At 38.9% G+C, this 19094-nt stretch overlaps 1 protein-coding gene across 1 annotated transcript in view; it reads right to left on the reverse strand.

The window, feature by feature from the left end:
• Positions 1-8019: 8019 nt before the first annotated feature.
• The window catches only part of LOC119237561 (serine/threonine-protein kinase Nek10), a 104652-nt gene continuing 93577 nt past the window's right edge, over positions 8020-19094 (reverse strand). Inside the window, exons 24-27 of the mRNA XM_054699014.1 lie at positions 16315-16444; positions 15720-15790; positions 11581-11794; positions 8020-8064 (exon numbers count right to left, since the gene is read on the reverse strand). Of these exons, the coding sequence (XP_054554989.1) occupies positions 8020-8064; positions 11581-11794; positions 15720-15790; positions 16315-16444 (460 nt within the window). The remainder of the gene's footprint in view (positions 8065-11580; positions 11795-15719; positions 15791-16314; positions 16445-19094) is intronic.

The raw sequence follows: 19094 nt of genomic DNA on the forward strand, positions 1-19094 counted from the left end.
AAAAAGAAGCAGGAAACAGCTATACTTATATCAGATAAAACAGATTTCAAACTCAAAAAGAAAAAAGAGACCCCAATGGTCACTACATTATTGATCAGGGGACAATACTTCAAGAAGAATAACACTCATTAAACATATACTCACCAAACGAAGGAGCACCAAAATATATCACAACTGTTGTCCTCTCTGAAAACAGACATCAGAGAAAACACATACGTAGTGGGAGACTTCAACACACCACTATCAACAATGGATAGATCAACAAGACAAAAAATAAGTAAAGAAACAAAGCTCTAAATAAGGACCTAGAGCAATTAGGCTTAACAGACATCTATAGAACACTAAACCCAAAAAACGGAGTACACATTTTTCTCAAGCGCACACAGATCATTCTCCAGGATCGATCACATACTGGGGCACAAGACAAACATCAACAGATACACAAGATTGAAATCATATCAACCATCTTTTCTGACCATGAAGGCATCAAACTAGAAATAAACCATAAAAAGAAGGCAAGGAACTTTCCTACCTCATGGAGATTAAAAACCACACTACTGGAAGACCATTGGACTAATGAGGAGATCAAAGAAGAAATTAAAAAATTTTTTGAATTGAACGACAAGGAGGACACTAATATCCTAAATGTATGGGATGCAGCAAAAGCAGTAATAAGAGGAAAATATATAGCAATAGAAGCTCACATCAAGAAACAGAAAGAACGCAAAGAACAACCTCATCTCGAAGCTCAAAGATCTAGAAAAAGAACAACAAAAAAACCCAAAACCAGTAGAAGAAAGAATAATAAAAACCAAAGCAGAAATAAATGAAATTGAAACTAAAAAAACAATCCAAAAGATCAATGAAACCAAGAGCTGGTTTTTAAAAAAATCAATAAAATAGACAAACCCCTAGCCAGGCTCACAAAGGAAAAAAGGGAGAAAGCACAAATAAACAGGATCATCAATGAAAGAGGAGAAATCACAACGGACACAGCAGAAATCAAAAGAATAATCAGTAACTACTATGAACAGTTATATGGAAACAAGTTTAACAATCTAGAGGAGATGGACAAATTCCTACAACTCTACAATCACCCAAAGCTAGATAAAGAAGAAATAGAACACCTAAACAGACCAATTACAATTAGCGAAATTGAAATGGTAATAAAAAAACTCCCCAAAAACAAAAGCCCAGGACCTGATGGATTTACAAATGAATTCTACCAAACATTCAGAGACGAATTAGTGCCTATCCTTCACAAACTCTTCCAAAAATTGAGAAGGAAGGGACAATACCAAACACGTTTTATGAAGCCAACATTACACTAATACCCAAACCGAACAAGGACAACACAAAAAAGGAAAACTACAGGCCAATCTCCCTAATGAACACTGATGCAAAAATCCTCAATAAAATTTTAGCTATCAGAATCCAACAATGTATCCATAAGATAATTCACCACGACCAAGTTGGATTCATTCCAGGGGCACAAGGATGGTTTAACATCCGAAAATCAATCAACGTTATCCAACACATCAACAAAAAGAAATATAAAAACCATATGATAATATCAATAGATGCTGAGAAAGCTTTCGACAAAGTGCAACACCCATTCATGATAAAAGCCCTTGAAATTCTGGGGATACAAGGAACATACCTCAACATCATAAAGGCCATCTATGACAGCCAACAGCCAGTATCATTCTCAATGGTGAAAAGCTGAAAGCAATTCCATTAAGATCTGGAACAAGACAAGGATGTCCACTCTCACCATTGCTTTTCAATATAATACTGGAAGTCCTAGCCAGGGCAATAAGACAAGAGAAAGACATCCAAGGAATCCAAATAGGAAAAGAAGAAGTCAAACTATCACTATTTGCAGACGATATGATATTATACATAGAGAACCCCAAAAACTCCACAGAAAAGCTAATTCAACTCATCAATCAGTTCAGTAAAGTGGCAGGATACAAAATCAACACGCAAAAGTCAGTAGCCTTCCTATACACAAACAATAAATCTGAAGAAGAAGAAATCAAAAAGACCATCCCTGTTATTGAAACAAAAAAAATCAAATATTTGGGAATAAATCTAACAAAAGAGGTAAAGGACCTATACAAAGAAAACTATAAAACACTGTTAAAAGAAATAGAAGAAGACACAAAGAAATGGAGAGGACGCCCCTGCTCATGGATTGGAAGAATAAACATTATTTAAAATGGCCATCCTACCAAAAGCAATATACAGATTCAATGCTATTCCAATCAAAATTTCAATGTCATTCTTCAAAGAAATAGAACAATTATTGATGAAATTCATATGGAATCACCAAAAACCCCGAATAGCCAAAGCTCTCCTGAAAAAAAAAGAAGGGAATGGAGGCATCAGACTCCCAGACTTCAAACTATACTACAAAGCCATAATCATCAAAACTGCATGGTATTGGAACAAGAACAGACATACAGACCAATGGAATCGAATAGAAAATCCAGAAATAAACCCACAGATTTATGGTCAACTAATCTTTGACAAAGGAGCAAAGAATATGCATTGGAGCAAAGAAAGTTTGTTCAATAAATGGTGCTGGGAAAACTGGGTCATACATGCAAAAGAATGAAGCTTGACCACCACCTCACACCATACACAAAAATCAACTCAAAATGGATTAAAGAACTAGACATAAGACCTGAAACCATAAAATATATAGAAGGAAATATAGGCGAAACACTACGTGATTTGCACATCAAAGACATCTTTACAGACACATCACCCAAAGCAGTGATAGTGAAGGCAAAGATAAACAGCTGGGACTACATCAAATTAAAGAGCTTTTGCACAGCAAAAGAGACAATAACAAAAACAAAGAGAAACCCCACCAACTGGGAGAACATTTTTGCACCCAACACTAATGATAAAGGACTGATCACAAAAAATCTGCAAAGAGCTGATGAGACTCAACAACAACAAAGAAATAATCCAGTCAAAAAATGGCAGAAGAGCTTAAAAGAAACTTCTCTGAAGAGGAAATGCAAATGGCCAACAGGCATATGAAAAAATGTTCAACATCACTTGTCATCAGGGAAATGCAAATCAAAACTACCATGAGATACCATCTTACACCAGTGAGAATGGCACATATTAAAAAAACTAGCAACAAACAAATGTTGGCGAGGGTGTGGAGAAAAAGGAACTCTTCTGCACTGTTGGGGAGTGCAAACTGGTCCAACCACTGTGGAAAGCTGTATGGAGATTTCTGGACCTACTAAACATAGAGCTTCCATATGATCCAGCAATTCCCACTCCTAGGTATTTACCCAAAGGACACAGAAACATCAATTCCAAAGACACCTGCACCCCTATGTTTATAGCAGCACTGTTACAATAGCTAAGCTTTGGAAACAACCCAAATGCCCAAAAATAGATGACTGGATCAAGAAGATGTGGTACATATATACCATGGAATATTACTCAGCATTCAAAAAAGATAAACACATGCAATTTGCAGCAACATGGATGGCACTGGAAGGGATCATGCTCAGCGAAATAAGCCAAAAGAAAAAGAAAAATACCGGATGGTCTCACTCATAGCAGGAATCTAGAAACTTAAATAAGGACCAGGAAAATGAATAACTATAAGAAAGTGAAATCAAAATCACAAAAAAAACTATGAACCAGAGACACTTTTAGGGGGCGGTGTGTGGGAGGGGAGGGATTGGGTCAGAATGGGGGGGCTGCATTGTATGGGAATATAACAATAAAATTTATTAAAAAAAAAAAAACTAACAAAACTAAAATAAAACTGAACTTTAACAAAATATTTTTGGCTCAACAACAACAGCAAAAAACGTCAATAAAAATAGTTAAGTTATTGAAAACAGATTTCTATCTGGAATATTTAAAGAATTCCAATAGATCAACAAAAACAGAAAAACAATCCAATGAGATCATTGACAAAAGTTTTAAACCAACACACACATGCACAAAATAGTTTTCCACAAACACACAAAAAGATACATAAATGGCCAATAAAGCACATGTAAAATACTCAGCATCATTGGTTATCAGAAAAATATAAATTAAAATCACAAAGAATGGGGCCTCCCTGGTAGTGCAAGGGTTAAGACATAACCGATAAAGCTATTGCAGCCACTGCAGCATGAGTTCAATTCCCGGCCAGGCAGGAGCAGCCCACATGGCGCAGCAGACCTCTCCTGATTCGCCCACTGCTCCCCTCAACAGTGTACTTCGGTCAGTCTGCCTGTTCTGTTCCCCACTCTGTCTCTGGTGAATCTTCTCACCCCTCCCCCACACCTCTGGCCTGTACCCCAGGTCTTGTATGCATAAATAAATAAATTTTTAAAAAAAAATAACAGAGACAGTCTTTTGTACTCACTACAAAGGCTAAAATTAAAAAGACTGACAATACCAAATGTTGGCAAGAATGTGGACAGATTAGAACTCTCATACCTAGCTCCTGAAAGTGTTAAATAATATAATTTTGGAGAAATGTTTAGTAGTTTAATGTTTAGTAGTTTAGTAGTTTAAAGTTAAATGTTTAGTAGTTTAAAGTTGAACCTATGACCCTGAAATTCTACCCCTAAGTATCGACCTAAGAGAGTTAAACTATATTCTTAAGGAGACTTTTAGAAGAAAAATTCATAGTCGTTTACTTATAAAACCCCAATCTGGAAATAATGTAAGAATTCATCAATAGGAGAATAAACATTATGATATATTCACACAATATTATAGAGTAATATAAACAAATTACTCCTATACATAACAGCATGGATGAAACTCACAGATATTATATTAAGTGACAGAAGCCAAAAGAGCAGAAACTATTTGATTTATAAAAGTCAAATCATAGGCAAAAATCTTTTATAGGACAGAAAGTATAACAATCCTGCCAACGGGCAGGGAGTTGTATAGGAAGGCATAGGAGGAACTTTCTGACATGATAAAAATGTTCTGAATCTTGTTTTGGGTGAGAGTTATACAGATGTCAAAAGTCCTTGAACTAAGCATTTAAAGTTTGTATATTTTATTGCATATAAGAAAGGGTTGCTGGATGATGTGTGAATTGTGTATGTATCTGTGTGGGGGCCTCTCAGTCACCCCTTTATTTTCTTAAACTACAATGAGAATAGAAACAAACACATGGCATGATTTTTCCTGATACTTCTTTCACTGCATCATTACTTGTTGCATTTTTAAAGCCTTGAGGGAAATTCAGCCAACAATTAACCAGACAATAAAAGCAAAGATGTTTCCCCAAAATGCTGCCATTTTAAAATACATCATTTTCTACATGGCTTAATTTAATCTCTTAGCAGTGGATTGCAGACACACGCCTTAGTAGCATGCTCAGCAGTTGCAAATGACATATGGTATAATAAAAATAGCACAACTCAGATAAATAAATAGCACAATATTTTTTAAAAATCAGCATGAAGAAAATAGGAATTAGGTATTTGCATCACTGTGCCATGCTTAAATGGCCAACTTGAAAGATATTTGAGAAATAAAAAAAAATATCAAATATCAATAGTCTTCTGAAACTATATGCAGATTGCATTAGGAAACTACAGTAAAATTACACAATAAAGAAATTGTGAATTTATAAAACAGTCTTTGCTGATCGGGTGTCCTACTACTGTCTTGTCCCCAAAGTAGATGGAATTTCAGATAACTAAGTGTGCCTTATTTCAATAGTTGGATATTAGGTTATTATAGAAATCCTTCTTTTTTTATTCACCAGAAGCTTAGAGCAAATTTCCACGATGTGCTATATGAACATTTACTCTGCATCTTAAGCATGGGGTAAAATGTATCAAGATTACAGGTGACATTTTATTTATTATTTTTATTTTAATTTTTTTAAAGATTTATTTATTTCTACAAGAGCAGGGTACAGGCCAGATGTGGGGGAGGGTGAGAAGATTCACCAGAGACAGAGCAGGGAACAGAACAGGCAGACTGATGCAATACACTGCTGAGGGGAGCAGCAGGTGAGACAGGAGACCCTCGCCGTGCCATGTGGGACACTCGCCAGCCGGCGGGATAGAACCGGTGCTGCAGAGGCTGCAGACAGCTTCACAGCGCGGCCCTCAACTGCCTGCACCACCAAGGGAGGCCCACAGGTGACATTTTAAAGGGCAGTTTTGGTAGGCACATAGAGAATGGCTAAGGGAGGAAAGTGACCCTAGATAATCTGGGTGGGATGGGTCCAATCAGTTGAAGGTCCTCAAAGCAGGCTTCTCTGGGATGAAAAGAAAATTACACTTTTGGACAGCAGCCCATGCCCAAGAGTGCCAGCCTGCCCTATAGATCTGGACTTGCCAAATCCACCCCTAAACTCATATTCGCCAATCCCTCACAACATGTTTCTTTTCAATTTTTACTGTTTATTTATTTGTTTTATTATTTTTATTAATTTTTTCCTTATATCATTTCAGTCCCCATAGTTCTCCTGCCAACATATCTACCCATGAACCATCACCATATTCCTTACATTCTTCCCTCCTCTGTTTTGAGGCTTCTCCCACCGCCCCTTTGCTGTATGCCTCAGATCTATGGTCAGCTTGCTAGTTTTGACTTTTTCCTGACCTTTGGCTTGGTTCCTCTATATTCCACATATACGTGAGACCATCCAATATTTTTCTTTTTCTGTCTGGCTTATTTCACTGAGCATAATCCCTTCCAGCTCATACCAAGTTGCTGCAAATGGCATGAGTTTATCTTTTTTGATTGCTGAGTAATATTCCATTGTGTAAATAAACAACATTTTGATCCATCCATCTATTCTGAGGGCATTTGAGTTGTTTCCATATTGTGGCTATTGTAAATAGTGCTGCAATAAACACAGGAGTGCAGATTTCCTTTTGAATTAGTTGTAACACATTTCAAATGTGCATCTCCTACTGGTTCTGCTTACTCATGTTCGGTAGAACTGCCCTGGACTATAATTAATAATGTTCTATTGTACTTTTGAAAGTTGCTAAGAGAGTAAATCAGAAAAAGTTGCCATCATGAGAAAAAAAAATTTAACTATATGAGTTGATGGATATTAACCTATTGTGGTGATCATTTTGTAATATATACATATATCAAATCATTATGTCATATACTTCAATTAATACAATGTTACTTATCAATTATTATTTTGGGAAAATTAAATCTATAAAATGGATATGCATTATAAACCAGAAGACCTAACAGTATCCTTGGAAAAGTCTCTTAACTTTTCCATTTCTAAATATGATTCTCAGTCCTAAGTGAGTTAAGCTGGTAGATCTGGAGTTTCTGAACTTTTGCTATTCTTTTCTATCCAGGAGTGACTTCCTTGCCTAGTTTTCAAGACCTAATCTTATGTGTTTGCTCCAGGAGCCTCCTGAACTATCACCCACATAGCTATTTGATATTTATCCAAAATTCCTGCCATATACATGTCTTGACTTTCCAAGTAAATATGTTTTTTCAGGACTCAGACCACTATATATAAATTTTTATAACTTTTGCAATATCAAAAACAATGCTCTGCATTCAGAAGACTTTCAACAAATTGTTGATTTTTTCATTACAAATTACAGACTGCGAGAATTTTCCATTTTTCTCTCTGTGATGTTCCCCTGATAAGCTTGTGGATATGACAGTAGCTCTCCAAGATGAAGCACGCTTACTAAACTAGTAAAAAGAAATCATCATGAAGCTTTAAAATGAATGGTGAAGACAGAGTTCCCATCAAATAGCGTGGAAGAGAACGAATAAATGCCGGCAAATCTCACACTGTAAAACCATATTTCTCTTATTACTCTTCAGTCTCCCAGGAACATTCAACTGTGCTTCATTTGCACATAAGGAATATGCTTTCTTCGCCCGTGCTTCAATGCACTTTAAGCAAGAGTCACAAAAATTTCTAATAATCTGAATGTAATTGGAGTTTTCCATTGATTCTTCAGATTTCTCCATGCTGTATTTCTTTTAACCCTAAACCTTGTATTCGTTGGTGAAGCTCTAAGCAGCACACACTTTAGGAATGTCTGTACCTAACTTTTCTGGCTGAGGAACAAGAGATAAAGGGTATCTGTGTTTACAGCATGCAGACAGTGTCAAAGCAGTGACCCTGCCTTAAATATTTCTTTTTTTTTTTTAAGATTTATTTTTATTTATTTATACAAGCACTGGGTACAGTCAGAAGCGCAGGAGGGTGACAGAATTCCCCAGGGCCAGAGTGGGGAGCAGACAGGCAGACTGACGAAGAAATACACTGCTGAGGGGAGCAGCGGGCGGCAGGAGAGGTCTGCATGCCATGTGGAACCCTCGCCCGTGGCCGGGGATCAAACTGGCGCTACAGAGGCTGCGGGCAGTTTCACAACCCAGCGCTCAACCGCTGAGCCACCTGGGAGGCCCTGCCTTAACTATTTCAATGTCACAATGCCCTCTACATTGCAATATCACTGCTCTTGTTATACTTTAACTTAAACATTGCACCTTATTGTCCTCATCTGGGTTTTTACCATCTTAACTCTGTACTCTACTTATGATCTCTTATTTTGAATGATAATAACAGAAAATTTCACTTTCTTCAAAAGGAAAGTCTTGCTTCACCTTTGTGGAGTATAAAACAAGACACAGGTGTGAATTTTATTAGTGATGATTTCTCTGGTGTTATGAAATAAATACTAACATTTGTCTTCACTAGCCTTTTATGAAAATTGCTATAATTATGAATAAACTAAAATATGAAAGAAAATAGCATGCCCCCCAAGAGATAGGATCCTTTAAATATTGCTTATCAATTGTTTGCTTACCTACTAATTTGAAAAATTTCAGTAATTCACAATGGATCTCTTTATCAATGTTGAGAATCCATCATGTTCTACTGAACCCACTTATTTCTCTTTCTTTGGCTATTATTTATCACTGGGCCAGGTAACTGTGTTATTGGTATTAACTGTTCTGGGAGAACATTCCTCTATATTTGAAATGAAACTATCATAATACCATAATACTGCTTAAGAGATAAAAGACATAAAATTTTATACCTATGATTTTTCTGTCAGCAATAGGTTAGATATAGATTTTTTAAAATAGCAATTGGTCCCAGTTCAGGTTAACGCCAATTAACCGCATGTTGTCTTTTGATGAAATGTAATCATATTTCCTTCTCAATTCTAAACCAAAGCTGCATTTTTTCCTTTTAATTAACATTTGTTTATTTTTTTTTCAATATTTTATTTTATATAATTCTTACATCATTTTTCATCTTTGTACAGTGTATGCATTTTCATTTTGGTTAGAACTAGAGTCAAAATAAGGGGGGGGGTGCTATTGTATGGGGAATATAACCAAAATGAAAATGCATACATTGCACAAAGAAGAACATTTGTATATTCTTGAAATGAAAATTATCAGTATGCCTATGGCTCTTTAAAACTTTGTTTTGAAAAAAGCACATCTCTCTGTCCATACAAAACTGAATGCTCCATAAGGATTCTGAGGCTGGCTAATGCCCGGTGCTTTTATTTATTTATTATACATTTATTAACTGCATGAATCACATACAGAGATTTAGTACTAATGAGCCAATTAGTAACAAGTTGTATCAACTGGTTAACAAGTTGTATCAACAACTATTCTAACATAACCATCGCTCATTTATATAATTGATGCTATCGCTATCTTACAATTTTACACAACCACTGTTTAATTTGTACAGTAGACTCACACATATACCTATTTAATCTTAGAACCCTTGACAGTAGATGATTCTTTCCCTTATTTTACAGGTGAGTGAAAAACCTCTGATTCCTCAAAACTGCCTCCATTTGTTTTATATGGTCATGGCTTCATCACTAGATTTCTACAGTTAAAATGTCCTTCCAAATGCTTATTGAACTAGTGATGGATGAAATGGTATCTTGTCTTAATTTTGCTTTAAAATAATCTGAGGATCGATGGCAGGGAGAAGCTATAGGAGTGGGGGACATAGAGATGATATATGATTGGTCCCAAGTAGCAAATTGTTGAAACTCAGGGATTGGTAGAGCATCATTCTCTTTACTAAATGTAGGAAATAAACAAAGGGGTTTATTTTTAAAAAGTTGAGAAGTAAAAATAGATAAAATAGTCCTTTTCTAACGTGCTCAGCTAATGATGAGCAGTCTTCTGCTATTAGATTTACAAGCTGACTCCACCCACTCCCACATCAGCTGCATCAGTCTAACATAAACCAGTTCTCATATCCAACTGGATACTGGTTAAGAAGCTTTGCAGTGCAGAATCTAACAGAAGGCCCCAAATATTAGAGCTAAATAGCTAGGTCTTTTGCATTGGGATAGTATGAATACAACATGACAACCACAGGATAATGTGTTTCTCATTGTTGCCTGGTATTTACAGCCCGGTAGCAAAAATCACAAGCAAAGTTAAATCCGTGCCTGTGAGCTTTAACTGTGTTCGGCAAGAACTATCTACCCAAGTTATCTGTTCCTACACACAGAGCTCTGAGATGACCACCAGAACGGGTCTATGAAATAGACCCTGGGCTCAGCAACAAGGCCATGAAGTTGTGAAAGAGTTTCCCCCCAAAAGTAAAATTATATTGAATCCTCAACTTCAAGATTCCACATACGTCAATACAAATTGACCAAAAAGTAGCTCTTTCTTTCAAGTTTTTTTAAAAATGAGTTTGTGGAAAATGCTGTTATTCAAGAAATCAGAGCTGCCTCTTTTTTGAGATTAACTATAATTTGTCCAACTAAAGCAAGCAAGTCCTTAGCATCCTGGAAAGGAATTTAATGACCAGTTACCCTGTTCACAAATGGGTGTCATGACCCTATTATTCTCGTTTCACCCCAAGAGGGGGAGGAAGGACCCCTTACTAGATCCCTGCTTGAGGATGGATTATGGATCAGGATATAACAAAGGTGTAGAGGAAAGAAAATAAGAAACAGCAACAGGCACATCACTGGAATCACTCACATGTGGAAATGTGTAGCACTGGCATCCCTTTTTCAAGCTATGCTAACAAATAAACATAAATATCAAAATAATTGAAAGGTTATTGGCAAGAAAAGTAAAAGCAGATATTTCTAATCTGCATCACAGCACATTATTACCATAAGCAGTCAGAAAAGCAGTTATACAGATTAATAAGGACAACATGTAGGGCTGATATTGTTTCTTTCTCCAAATTAACATGCAACACTTTCCTCCATATTCCCAAAAGGTGACATCAGATTGCCGAAGAAATCGAATTTAAGCATTCACTGCTATTTATGAGAAGACCATGATGCAAACTTAAAGAATTACTAAGTGATCTTTCTGCTTGCAAACTAGAGATTTGTAATATACAATAAATTATGGGTCAGTTCTTTAGAATCTCCATCATACTGACATTTTAATTTTGAAATATGAAAATGGATGTAAATATGTAATTATATAATTCCGAAATACTGCACGGAGTAATTAATGTTTTCTTAGCCTAAGATGAATTATTCTTAAGACAAGCATGAAAAACTTCAGACAGCCTGTTCAAGTGCATCGTGATGAGGTGGAAAGACTCACACTTACATGTGATAGCAGAGCCAGCTCATGGTGACATGTGACAGCGTTCCGATTGGCTTCCATAAAATACCTCTGTGTGCGCCTTCGTTCCCGTTCCAGCTTTTTCTCCAAGGCCAGCTGGGATGTAGACAAGCTGTCTAAATACTTCATCATGACATCCGATATCATGGAGCTGACTTCTACAATATCTGGCCGGGCTTCTGCATCAGGAGTCAGGCACCTAAGAGAAGATAAGCTAACTCAAGCAGCCTGCTCAAGGTCAGGACCAACCCATGGGGTGTGGAGGGTCAAGGTTAAACTCTACTCTGTTCACCAAGGCGTTTGCACCCAAGAAAATTCAGGGTAAAATGGACATCAAACATAATTTTGAACTCAAGACATTTCAGAAGGCATTTCAGAAAGTTGTGGACGGAAACAGAGGCAGAACTGATCTCGCCCTCGGCTGGCAGGCCAAAGTTATGGGCTGAGCAGGAAGCTGGTTCTCGGGCAGGCAAGGTCATCTTCTGTGCAAGCTGGTTCTTTCCTAAAGTCACTGCCATCTCACTGGCCAGTAAAACAGAAGATCCCAATAACCTAGGCCCTTGTGACAACCCCCAAGGCATCATCAGAAGGAAGAGAGTTTCCTTTTTTGACCTTTTCCAGCTGTATTGCAGGAATATCCACCCAGCTTGATTAGCGAGTCTCAGAAAACACGAAGTCATAAAAATAAAACACAACCCAGTTACTTAGAGGTTTAAGACTTGCAGTACTTTTTTTAAAGTGGCTAACTCGACACATTGCATGCTAATATTTTCTGTGATTTTGGAGCTGGGCAATATCAGACTACAGAAAGGAGTATTGTTTTTGTCACAGCTTAACACTTACAGAAGGTGATTCTAGATGCCCAAGGAGCCCAATTATCTAAATCACTGATTAGCATGTGTTAAAAACCTCTGGGACTCAGCATAGTATTTTTTTCTAATCTTTGAAATTCAAATTCTCTAACTTCACTGAAGTCAGGTTTGCTTCTCAACAAAATTTAACTTGGTTGGACTTGCAGAAAAAGATCTAATTTTCACATATTGTGCTTGATTTAGTAACTATCATTAGGGCAACTTTTACCTATACCGATGTCTCTAGGAAAGAATTAAGAATTATAGCTCACAATTATTCTTCAAAACAGAAGTAAAAATAAGACTCTAGTTCATTAATTTGCTGTTCATTCTTTTTTGTTGAATTTATAAATGTGAGTAAACAAACACCACTTTTTTTTTAAGGGAACATTGGTTTACAACACTGAATATAATTCAGGGTTTCAGGATCCCACCTCTTCAGATGTATGTTGCCACATCACACCCACCACCACTAGGGCACCCATAATTCTCCACAATAGTCCATAGGCCCTCTCACACATCCTGCTCTTACCTCTGTCCACCCCCATCATCTCAGTTCTACAATCAAACTTCTAAGGTTTGTTATTGACTTAGTTCTGTCTGACCTTTTGTCTTATTTCTCTATATTCCACATAAAAATGAAACCATCCAGGATTTGGCTTTCTTCTTCTGATTTATTTTGCTTACCATAATCCCTTCCAGTTCCCTCCATGTTCTCACAAAAGGCAAAGTTCAACTGCTGTGTTTTTGTTTTTGTTTTTATAACTGAGTAGTCTGCCCTTGTGTATATGTGCACATTGTCCTAGTCTACTCATTTGTTCTGGGACATTCAGGTGGCTTCCATAACTTGACTGTTGCAAATAGTGCTATAAATAGTGCTAAACGTAGGAGTACAATATCCCTTCAAATTAGTCTTTTTGCATTCTTCAGTTAGACAACCAGGAGCGGAATTACTAGGTCATATGGCAGATCTATTTTTAATATTTTGAGAAGCCTCTGTACACTCTTCCACAGGGATTGAACTAATTTGATCAGTTTTTAAGACATTCCCATTTTATGCATTATTTTCATGCTATTTCTTTTTAACTTCTAAAGCAGTGGGTTTGCCCTCTTGTTACAACATCCACTTACATATCTGCTGAATGTTTATGTTTACGAATTAAGGTAGGAGATTGCAGAAATAGAGCCAGCTATATCATTTGGGGTGCCCCTGCAAATATGGGGCCCTACAGGGAACTGAGACGTCAATCTCTCTGTCCCTGCTGATGGTAAATAGGAGCTCCCCCAGAGATTGCAACCTCCATACCCACAGATTTGGCACCCAAACTGGAGGTGGGCAAGAGACCCCCACTGATTTGCCCATCAAACACAGCACGGTGCTGTGAGTCTGGGCAGAAACAGCCTTATTTTTACTCCCCTTGCCTGCCCCAGGATGCAGCAAGGCCCAAGCTCCAGCCTGACCCTTTCCTCACTTGCATTTGTTGCTGACACAGCCAAAACAGGCAGAGGGCAGCAGCAGGAATGGGACAGAAAGACAGAGCTGGACACCAGGCAGGACACAGGGGGTTGGGGTTAGATGCCTGAGAACTCATAACAAGAGGTGGGAACCCAAGGGACTACACATGAACTAAAGTTTCAAGCCCCAACCCATGCACCTTATCCAATGAGATATCACGTCCAAAACACAGTTTCAAAGATCAAATCATGAAGACCTTCAGGACCTCAAAGGCAGAGCCTTGATCCCAAGCACAGGACTGTTTGAGGGCAGGAGCCTGTGACTGATCATAGCGCGGGAAGCCTGGAGTGGCAAGGACAGATTCGTACCCAAGGTGCTGACTTTTGCTCCCACTCCGAGAGACCAGATGGAAAGAATAGGGTGACAGGATGTTCTGTTGTATTCATGTCATGTTTTCAGAAGCAAAGAGTTTAAGGTAGGGTGGAAAATGTGAAGATCCACCAGCCCTTAGAACAAGCTAGAAGCATGAACTTTGTTAACTGTCCCGACTGCCTCTGGAACCAAGCTCCAGACAGCTTATGCAACCAGGCGCAGAGAAAAATAAGGTGACTGAAATATTTTGTTCATAAAAGGAAGCATTTTTCCTTTTTAGAAAGTAAACAGGCAATACTCTCTTACCAGTGCACGGAAACGTAAAAATAGTAACGCTGGCACTGGGCAGGGCAACAAAATGCATTTATTTTCTGCCCCAAACGCTTCAGGGTGGCTAGAGCAGTATTCCAGCTTAAAAGCCTGCTAGGAAAGAAAAATTCCAATGACAAAATGTGTCACCTGCTCGTCCACTACATGAGCAGGCGGGCAGCGGGGAGACGTCGACTGAGAGGTACACACTGCGCTAGCTCTCCCCGAGAAGGTGCCAGAAAGTGAAAGTGAAACAACAGCAAAACAAAAGAGAGAAGACACACGTGGAAACAACGCCAAAGACAGAGCCCAGCAAGCCTTTCCCTCTCTGCGGTCCGACATGTCAAAGGCCCTATCCCACGGCTGGTGACTGGCTTGGAGCCTCATGTGCTGAGTCATAAACCACCACTAAGAGCCCTTTGTCTGTATGTATCCCTTGTATCCATTTCCGGAAGAAAGTGAGAAACTAAGAAAAAGTGGGAAATTGGAATCTGTGCCCTAATTCTTTGGGAACTTCATTTTTTCGGTAACTAAAAATCCAAAGCGAGTGAAATATGCGAGCGCATGGAACTCATGACTGATTTTGGTTATAAGCCAAATTTTCCAGAGAGAAAAATTTTGTGATGTGAGCCTAGATAATGAATCTTAAATAACGTGAAGTGAAAAAAAATATCTGCTATAGAATGCATGGCGTGACCTTAATATGCAATTATAAAACTAAATTGTGGGTTCTCGCCTATGTTAAGTGATTTGCATGCGTCAGTGTAATCAGCACGCCTGCCCCATGGTGCTGTAGTACAAGCCCCATTGTACTGGATGAGGAAACAAAGATGCAGAGGGAATGGTCAAGTTGCTTGTTCAGAGTCCACAGTCAGTGAAACTCACCCCCGGGTTGCACAAGGAGATTCAAGCTATAATCCTACAAGCGTGAGGGGTCCCCCTAAGTGAAAAACAATGGGCTGGGAAGAGAAACCACAGGCGGGGGCGCAGCCACATGTTACAGCTGTTACATTCCATTGAGATGGTGCTAGGATCTAGGAAAGACACTGAACTGAGTTTTAAGGGAACTGGGGGGGAGGTGTGGGGTGTTTCTTGATAATCCCTGTATGTTAGAAATTGTGAAACTAATCAGTTACCTGCTGATGGTATCTGTCACTTTCTCGGAGTAGATGCCTTCTGGCACTGGTTCATAGACCGCCTCCACTATCTGCAAAACAAACAGACTCCCATAAAAGAACTAAAGGGAACCCTGGCATCTTTAGTGGTAAACACAAAGATGAGTAGCTCAGTAAATGTTGTAACTTCACGTACACATTTTAATCAGAAACAAAAACACCCAACTGAATAAAACATCAACATCAATGAAATAGTTCTTGAACATGGAATTGTATTCATCAGGCTAATTTCAAGCTAGCCTCAGATTCATCGTAAATGATGTGTAGGATAATATGACATGCAGGCTTGCAGGTAGTTTCCAACCACAGTTAAAAAGAAAAGACCAAAAGGAATGTGATAGACTGAGCTTTATAATTTTCTATGATAAATGAAGACAATTATAGGGGAAGAGGTGCCACAGCCATGATATATAGTCAGAAGAAAGGGGGCAAAAACAATTGATCGTGTGGCTAATAAATCAATGCCCGCTTCTAATTTTATCACTAAAGTTCTAGTTAAGAAGAAAAGGGATGGTTTTCGCCACAGGAGACCCTTTAGCCTCCCAAGGTTGCTTACTTTTGTGGCCAGGGAGAGCATGTTGGTGCTGTAGAAGGGTGGGTTCAGCGTGGCCATCTGATAGAGGATGCAGCCAGCAGCCCAGACGTCCGCCTTCTCTCCATAAGGCTCACTCTTCAGCACCTCGGGGCTGAATTCAAAGAAGCCCGTTAATAGACACTGAAAGGGGGAGAACTTGGCACAGAAAGATCCAATGATCAAACTATAGTTGGAGATACATATTTTTTAATGAAACTCTAGATTACTACTTCAAGTAAACACATTAAAAAAAAAAAAATCTGAGTTTCCCCAGTCTCAGATAATTCAAGAAACACAATCAAGACATTCCAGTTTAATCACTGAATATCACCAGACCATGTCACCTGGCCTATTAAGTGTCTGGGGAAGCTTTTATTTTATTTCCAGAAGCAACTACCCTTCTGGGGGGCAGTTGGTCCCAGTTCTTTACTACTCTGGAGGTTTGGGTGATGGCCGCTGGGTGGGCAGTGCTCATGAGTCTCTCCAGGTTTTCATGTTGATGGTATTGTCTTGCTTTGGCCAGTGGAAGTGACAGTGCACAGGTCAGAACCTCAGTCTCACCAGGTATTTCATTTGTCCCTCTAGGAGCTTCTGTCCACTACCAATTGAAAGTTGTATCCCAGGTAACTGCTGTCTCCCCAGCTTTTGTGCCCAGAATAAGAGACATGGAGCAGATCTCCCCCAGCTTCCCATAAACCTGCAGCCTGAAGGAGAACCTGCCCAGAGGACCCCCAGACGGGCAAGGCTGACAGTAAATGCTTTCTGTTTTATGCCACTGAGCTTCTGTGGTGATTTGTTATGCAGCGTTGTTATGGGGAAGCTTGCCTGATGCAGCTACTTCCCCTTTTATGCAAACTCTAGTTTATAAAGTAGGGGTAAGGCTGTATTTAAGTACGCTGCAGGAAACGATGACATGCAACACACTCACCTCTCCTGAGACTGCATCTCTGATGTGGACAAGCCTGCTGACAGCTTTAAAGTGAAGTGAAACTGGGGGTTTATGGGCATGTCATTTTTTAAAATGTGGTGGGAAGTTTAGTTCCCTTGCCTATTTCGGTCTAATAGAAGTTTCCTCTATCTGATTTGTAGGATGAAAATCATCGGCGTGTTCAAAGCACATATCTAACACCCCAAGTTTGATAATTCAGTTCGATGCTGTGTATTTTAGAGGCTGCTCAGTCCCCTAAATTAATGTGGTGAGGATTAATGGTTATCTTGGACAGTAGATTAAAGTATAAAGAAATTGATAAATTGGCATCAGGAGAGTCAGAATAGATCTAAATCAGTCTGGACTGTTAAGAATAACCAAGGAGAGTGTGTTCACAGAACAATCGTGTGAAGAGGCTGAAAGCAGGCAGCCAGCTGCAAGCCACAGAGAGAGGGGCCTCCGGGGAAACCCCCACTACCTACGTCTTGACCTTAGACTTCCAACCTTCAGTACTGTGAGGAAAAAAATTTTTGTTGTCTATGCCCGCCGATTTGTGGTGTTTTCTTATGGCTGCCCCCAAAAAATGATGCAGGGTCTATGAGAAAACCTACTCATATGTTTTTCATCTTCAAAAAGAACTCTCAGCCTTTGAGAAAACCAGTTAAAGCAACTGATTCAATCACTACTTGCAAATATCATATGGTTTTCTGGAGACTATGGTTTAGCAAAACCACTGTAAAATAATTCACTGTCTTATAATTTCCAATTTTTCCACTTACCAAGCGCCCAACCACATATAGAGAAACACAGAGAGTTATAGCTGATGATGCCATTTATGGAAATAGACATGGAAGATGGGGGTGATTTGGGGAGGGGAGTATAGTCTGCCTTTGGGAGGATGGTTTTGAGGAATCTGTATGTCGAGGCAGTAACCGAATGCCACATTTAGTGTTCACATGGGCCTGGGACTGGACACATGCCTGTAGAAGTCGTCAGCGTGGAGGGGCATTGATAATCAAAGTGTGAATGAAGGTGTGAAGAGCTATGAAAGGAAGGCACAGGACCAAACCCTGGGGATTTTTAATATTTGGGAGTCAAAAGGAGGGAGGGGAATAGAACCTGAAAGAGGAAGGAGCAACCAAAGAAGTAAGAGGAAACCACTTATGAACTAGAGAAGGAAGCCTTTCAACAGGGAACTGTGGTGGGTAATGACTTCCCAGAAGTCAATGTCTTTAGGAGTCACTGGAGTTGGCTGGTGGTCTCAGCAAGAGTCATTGCAGTGATGAGTTACGGGAGATGCATAGGCTTCAGTTATGTACAACCATGCTAAATTTTACTAAAGCTCTGAGGTCCTGGGAAAAACAGCAATGATCAAGGAAGATCCCTCTCCTAGCCAACCCTTTTGTGCTTCAGGAAATGACTTATTGCAAAGAAATACCCTTCCCCATGTAACTTTAGAGAAGACCCAGGCATGTTGGCCCTGTCTTCCCTTGACAAGGTCATACGGACTTTCCAAATTCTCTTTCTTTGCCTCAAAAACAAGGAACCATATTATTTTGTCCCCGCTCTCAATTCTATACCATTTGTGTGTGTATCTATTTTTGGTCCAATACCAGGCTGTTTTAATTGTCAAATAAAAGCTTCTATAGAGTGAAAGAAACAGTAATTAAAATGAAAAGATATCTTACTGAATGGGAAGGAATACTTGCACACCATATACCTGACAGAGGACTGATATCAAAGATATACTAAGAACTCAAGGAACCCTCCTACACTGCTGGGGAATGCAACTGGCCCAGCCCTTATGGAAAGCAGTATGGAGGTGTCTCAAAAC

Source organism: Talpa occidentalis, unplaced genomic scaffold (assembly GCF_014898055.3).
Source record: "Talpa occidentalis isolate TD23 unplaced genomic scaffold, MPIMG_talOcc4v2.1 talOcc4.10, whole genome shotgun sequence".
Lineage (NCBI taxonomy): Eukaryota > Metazoa > Chordata > Mammalia > Eulipotyphla > Talpidae > Talpa > Talpa occidentalis.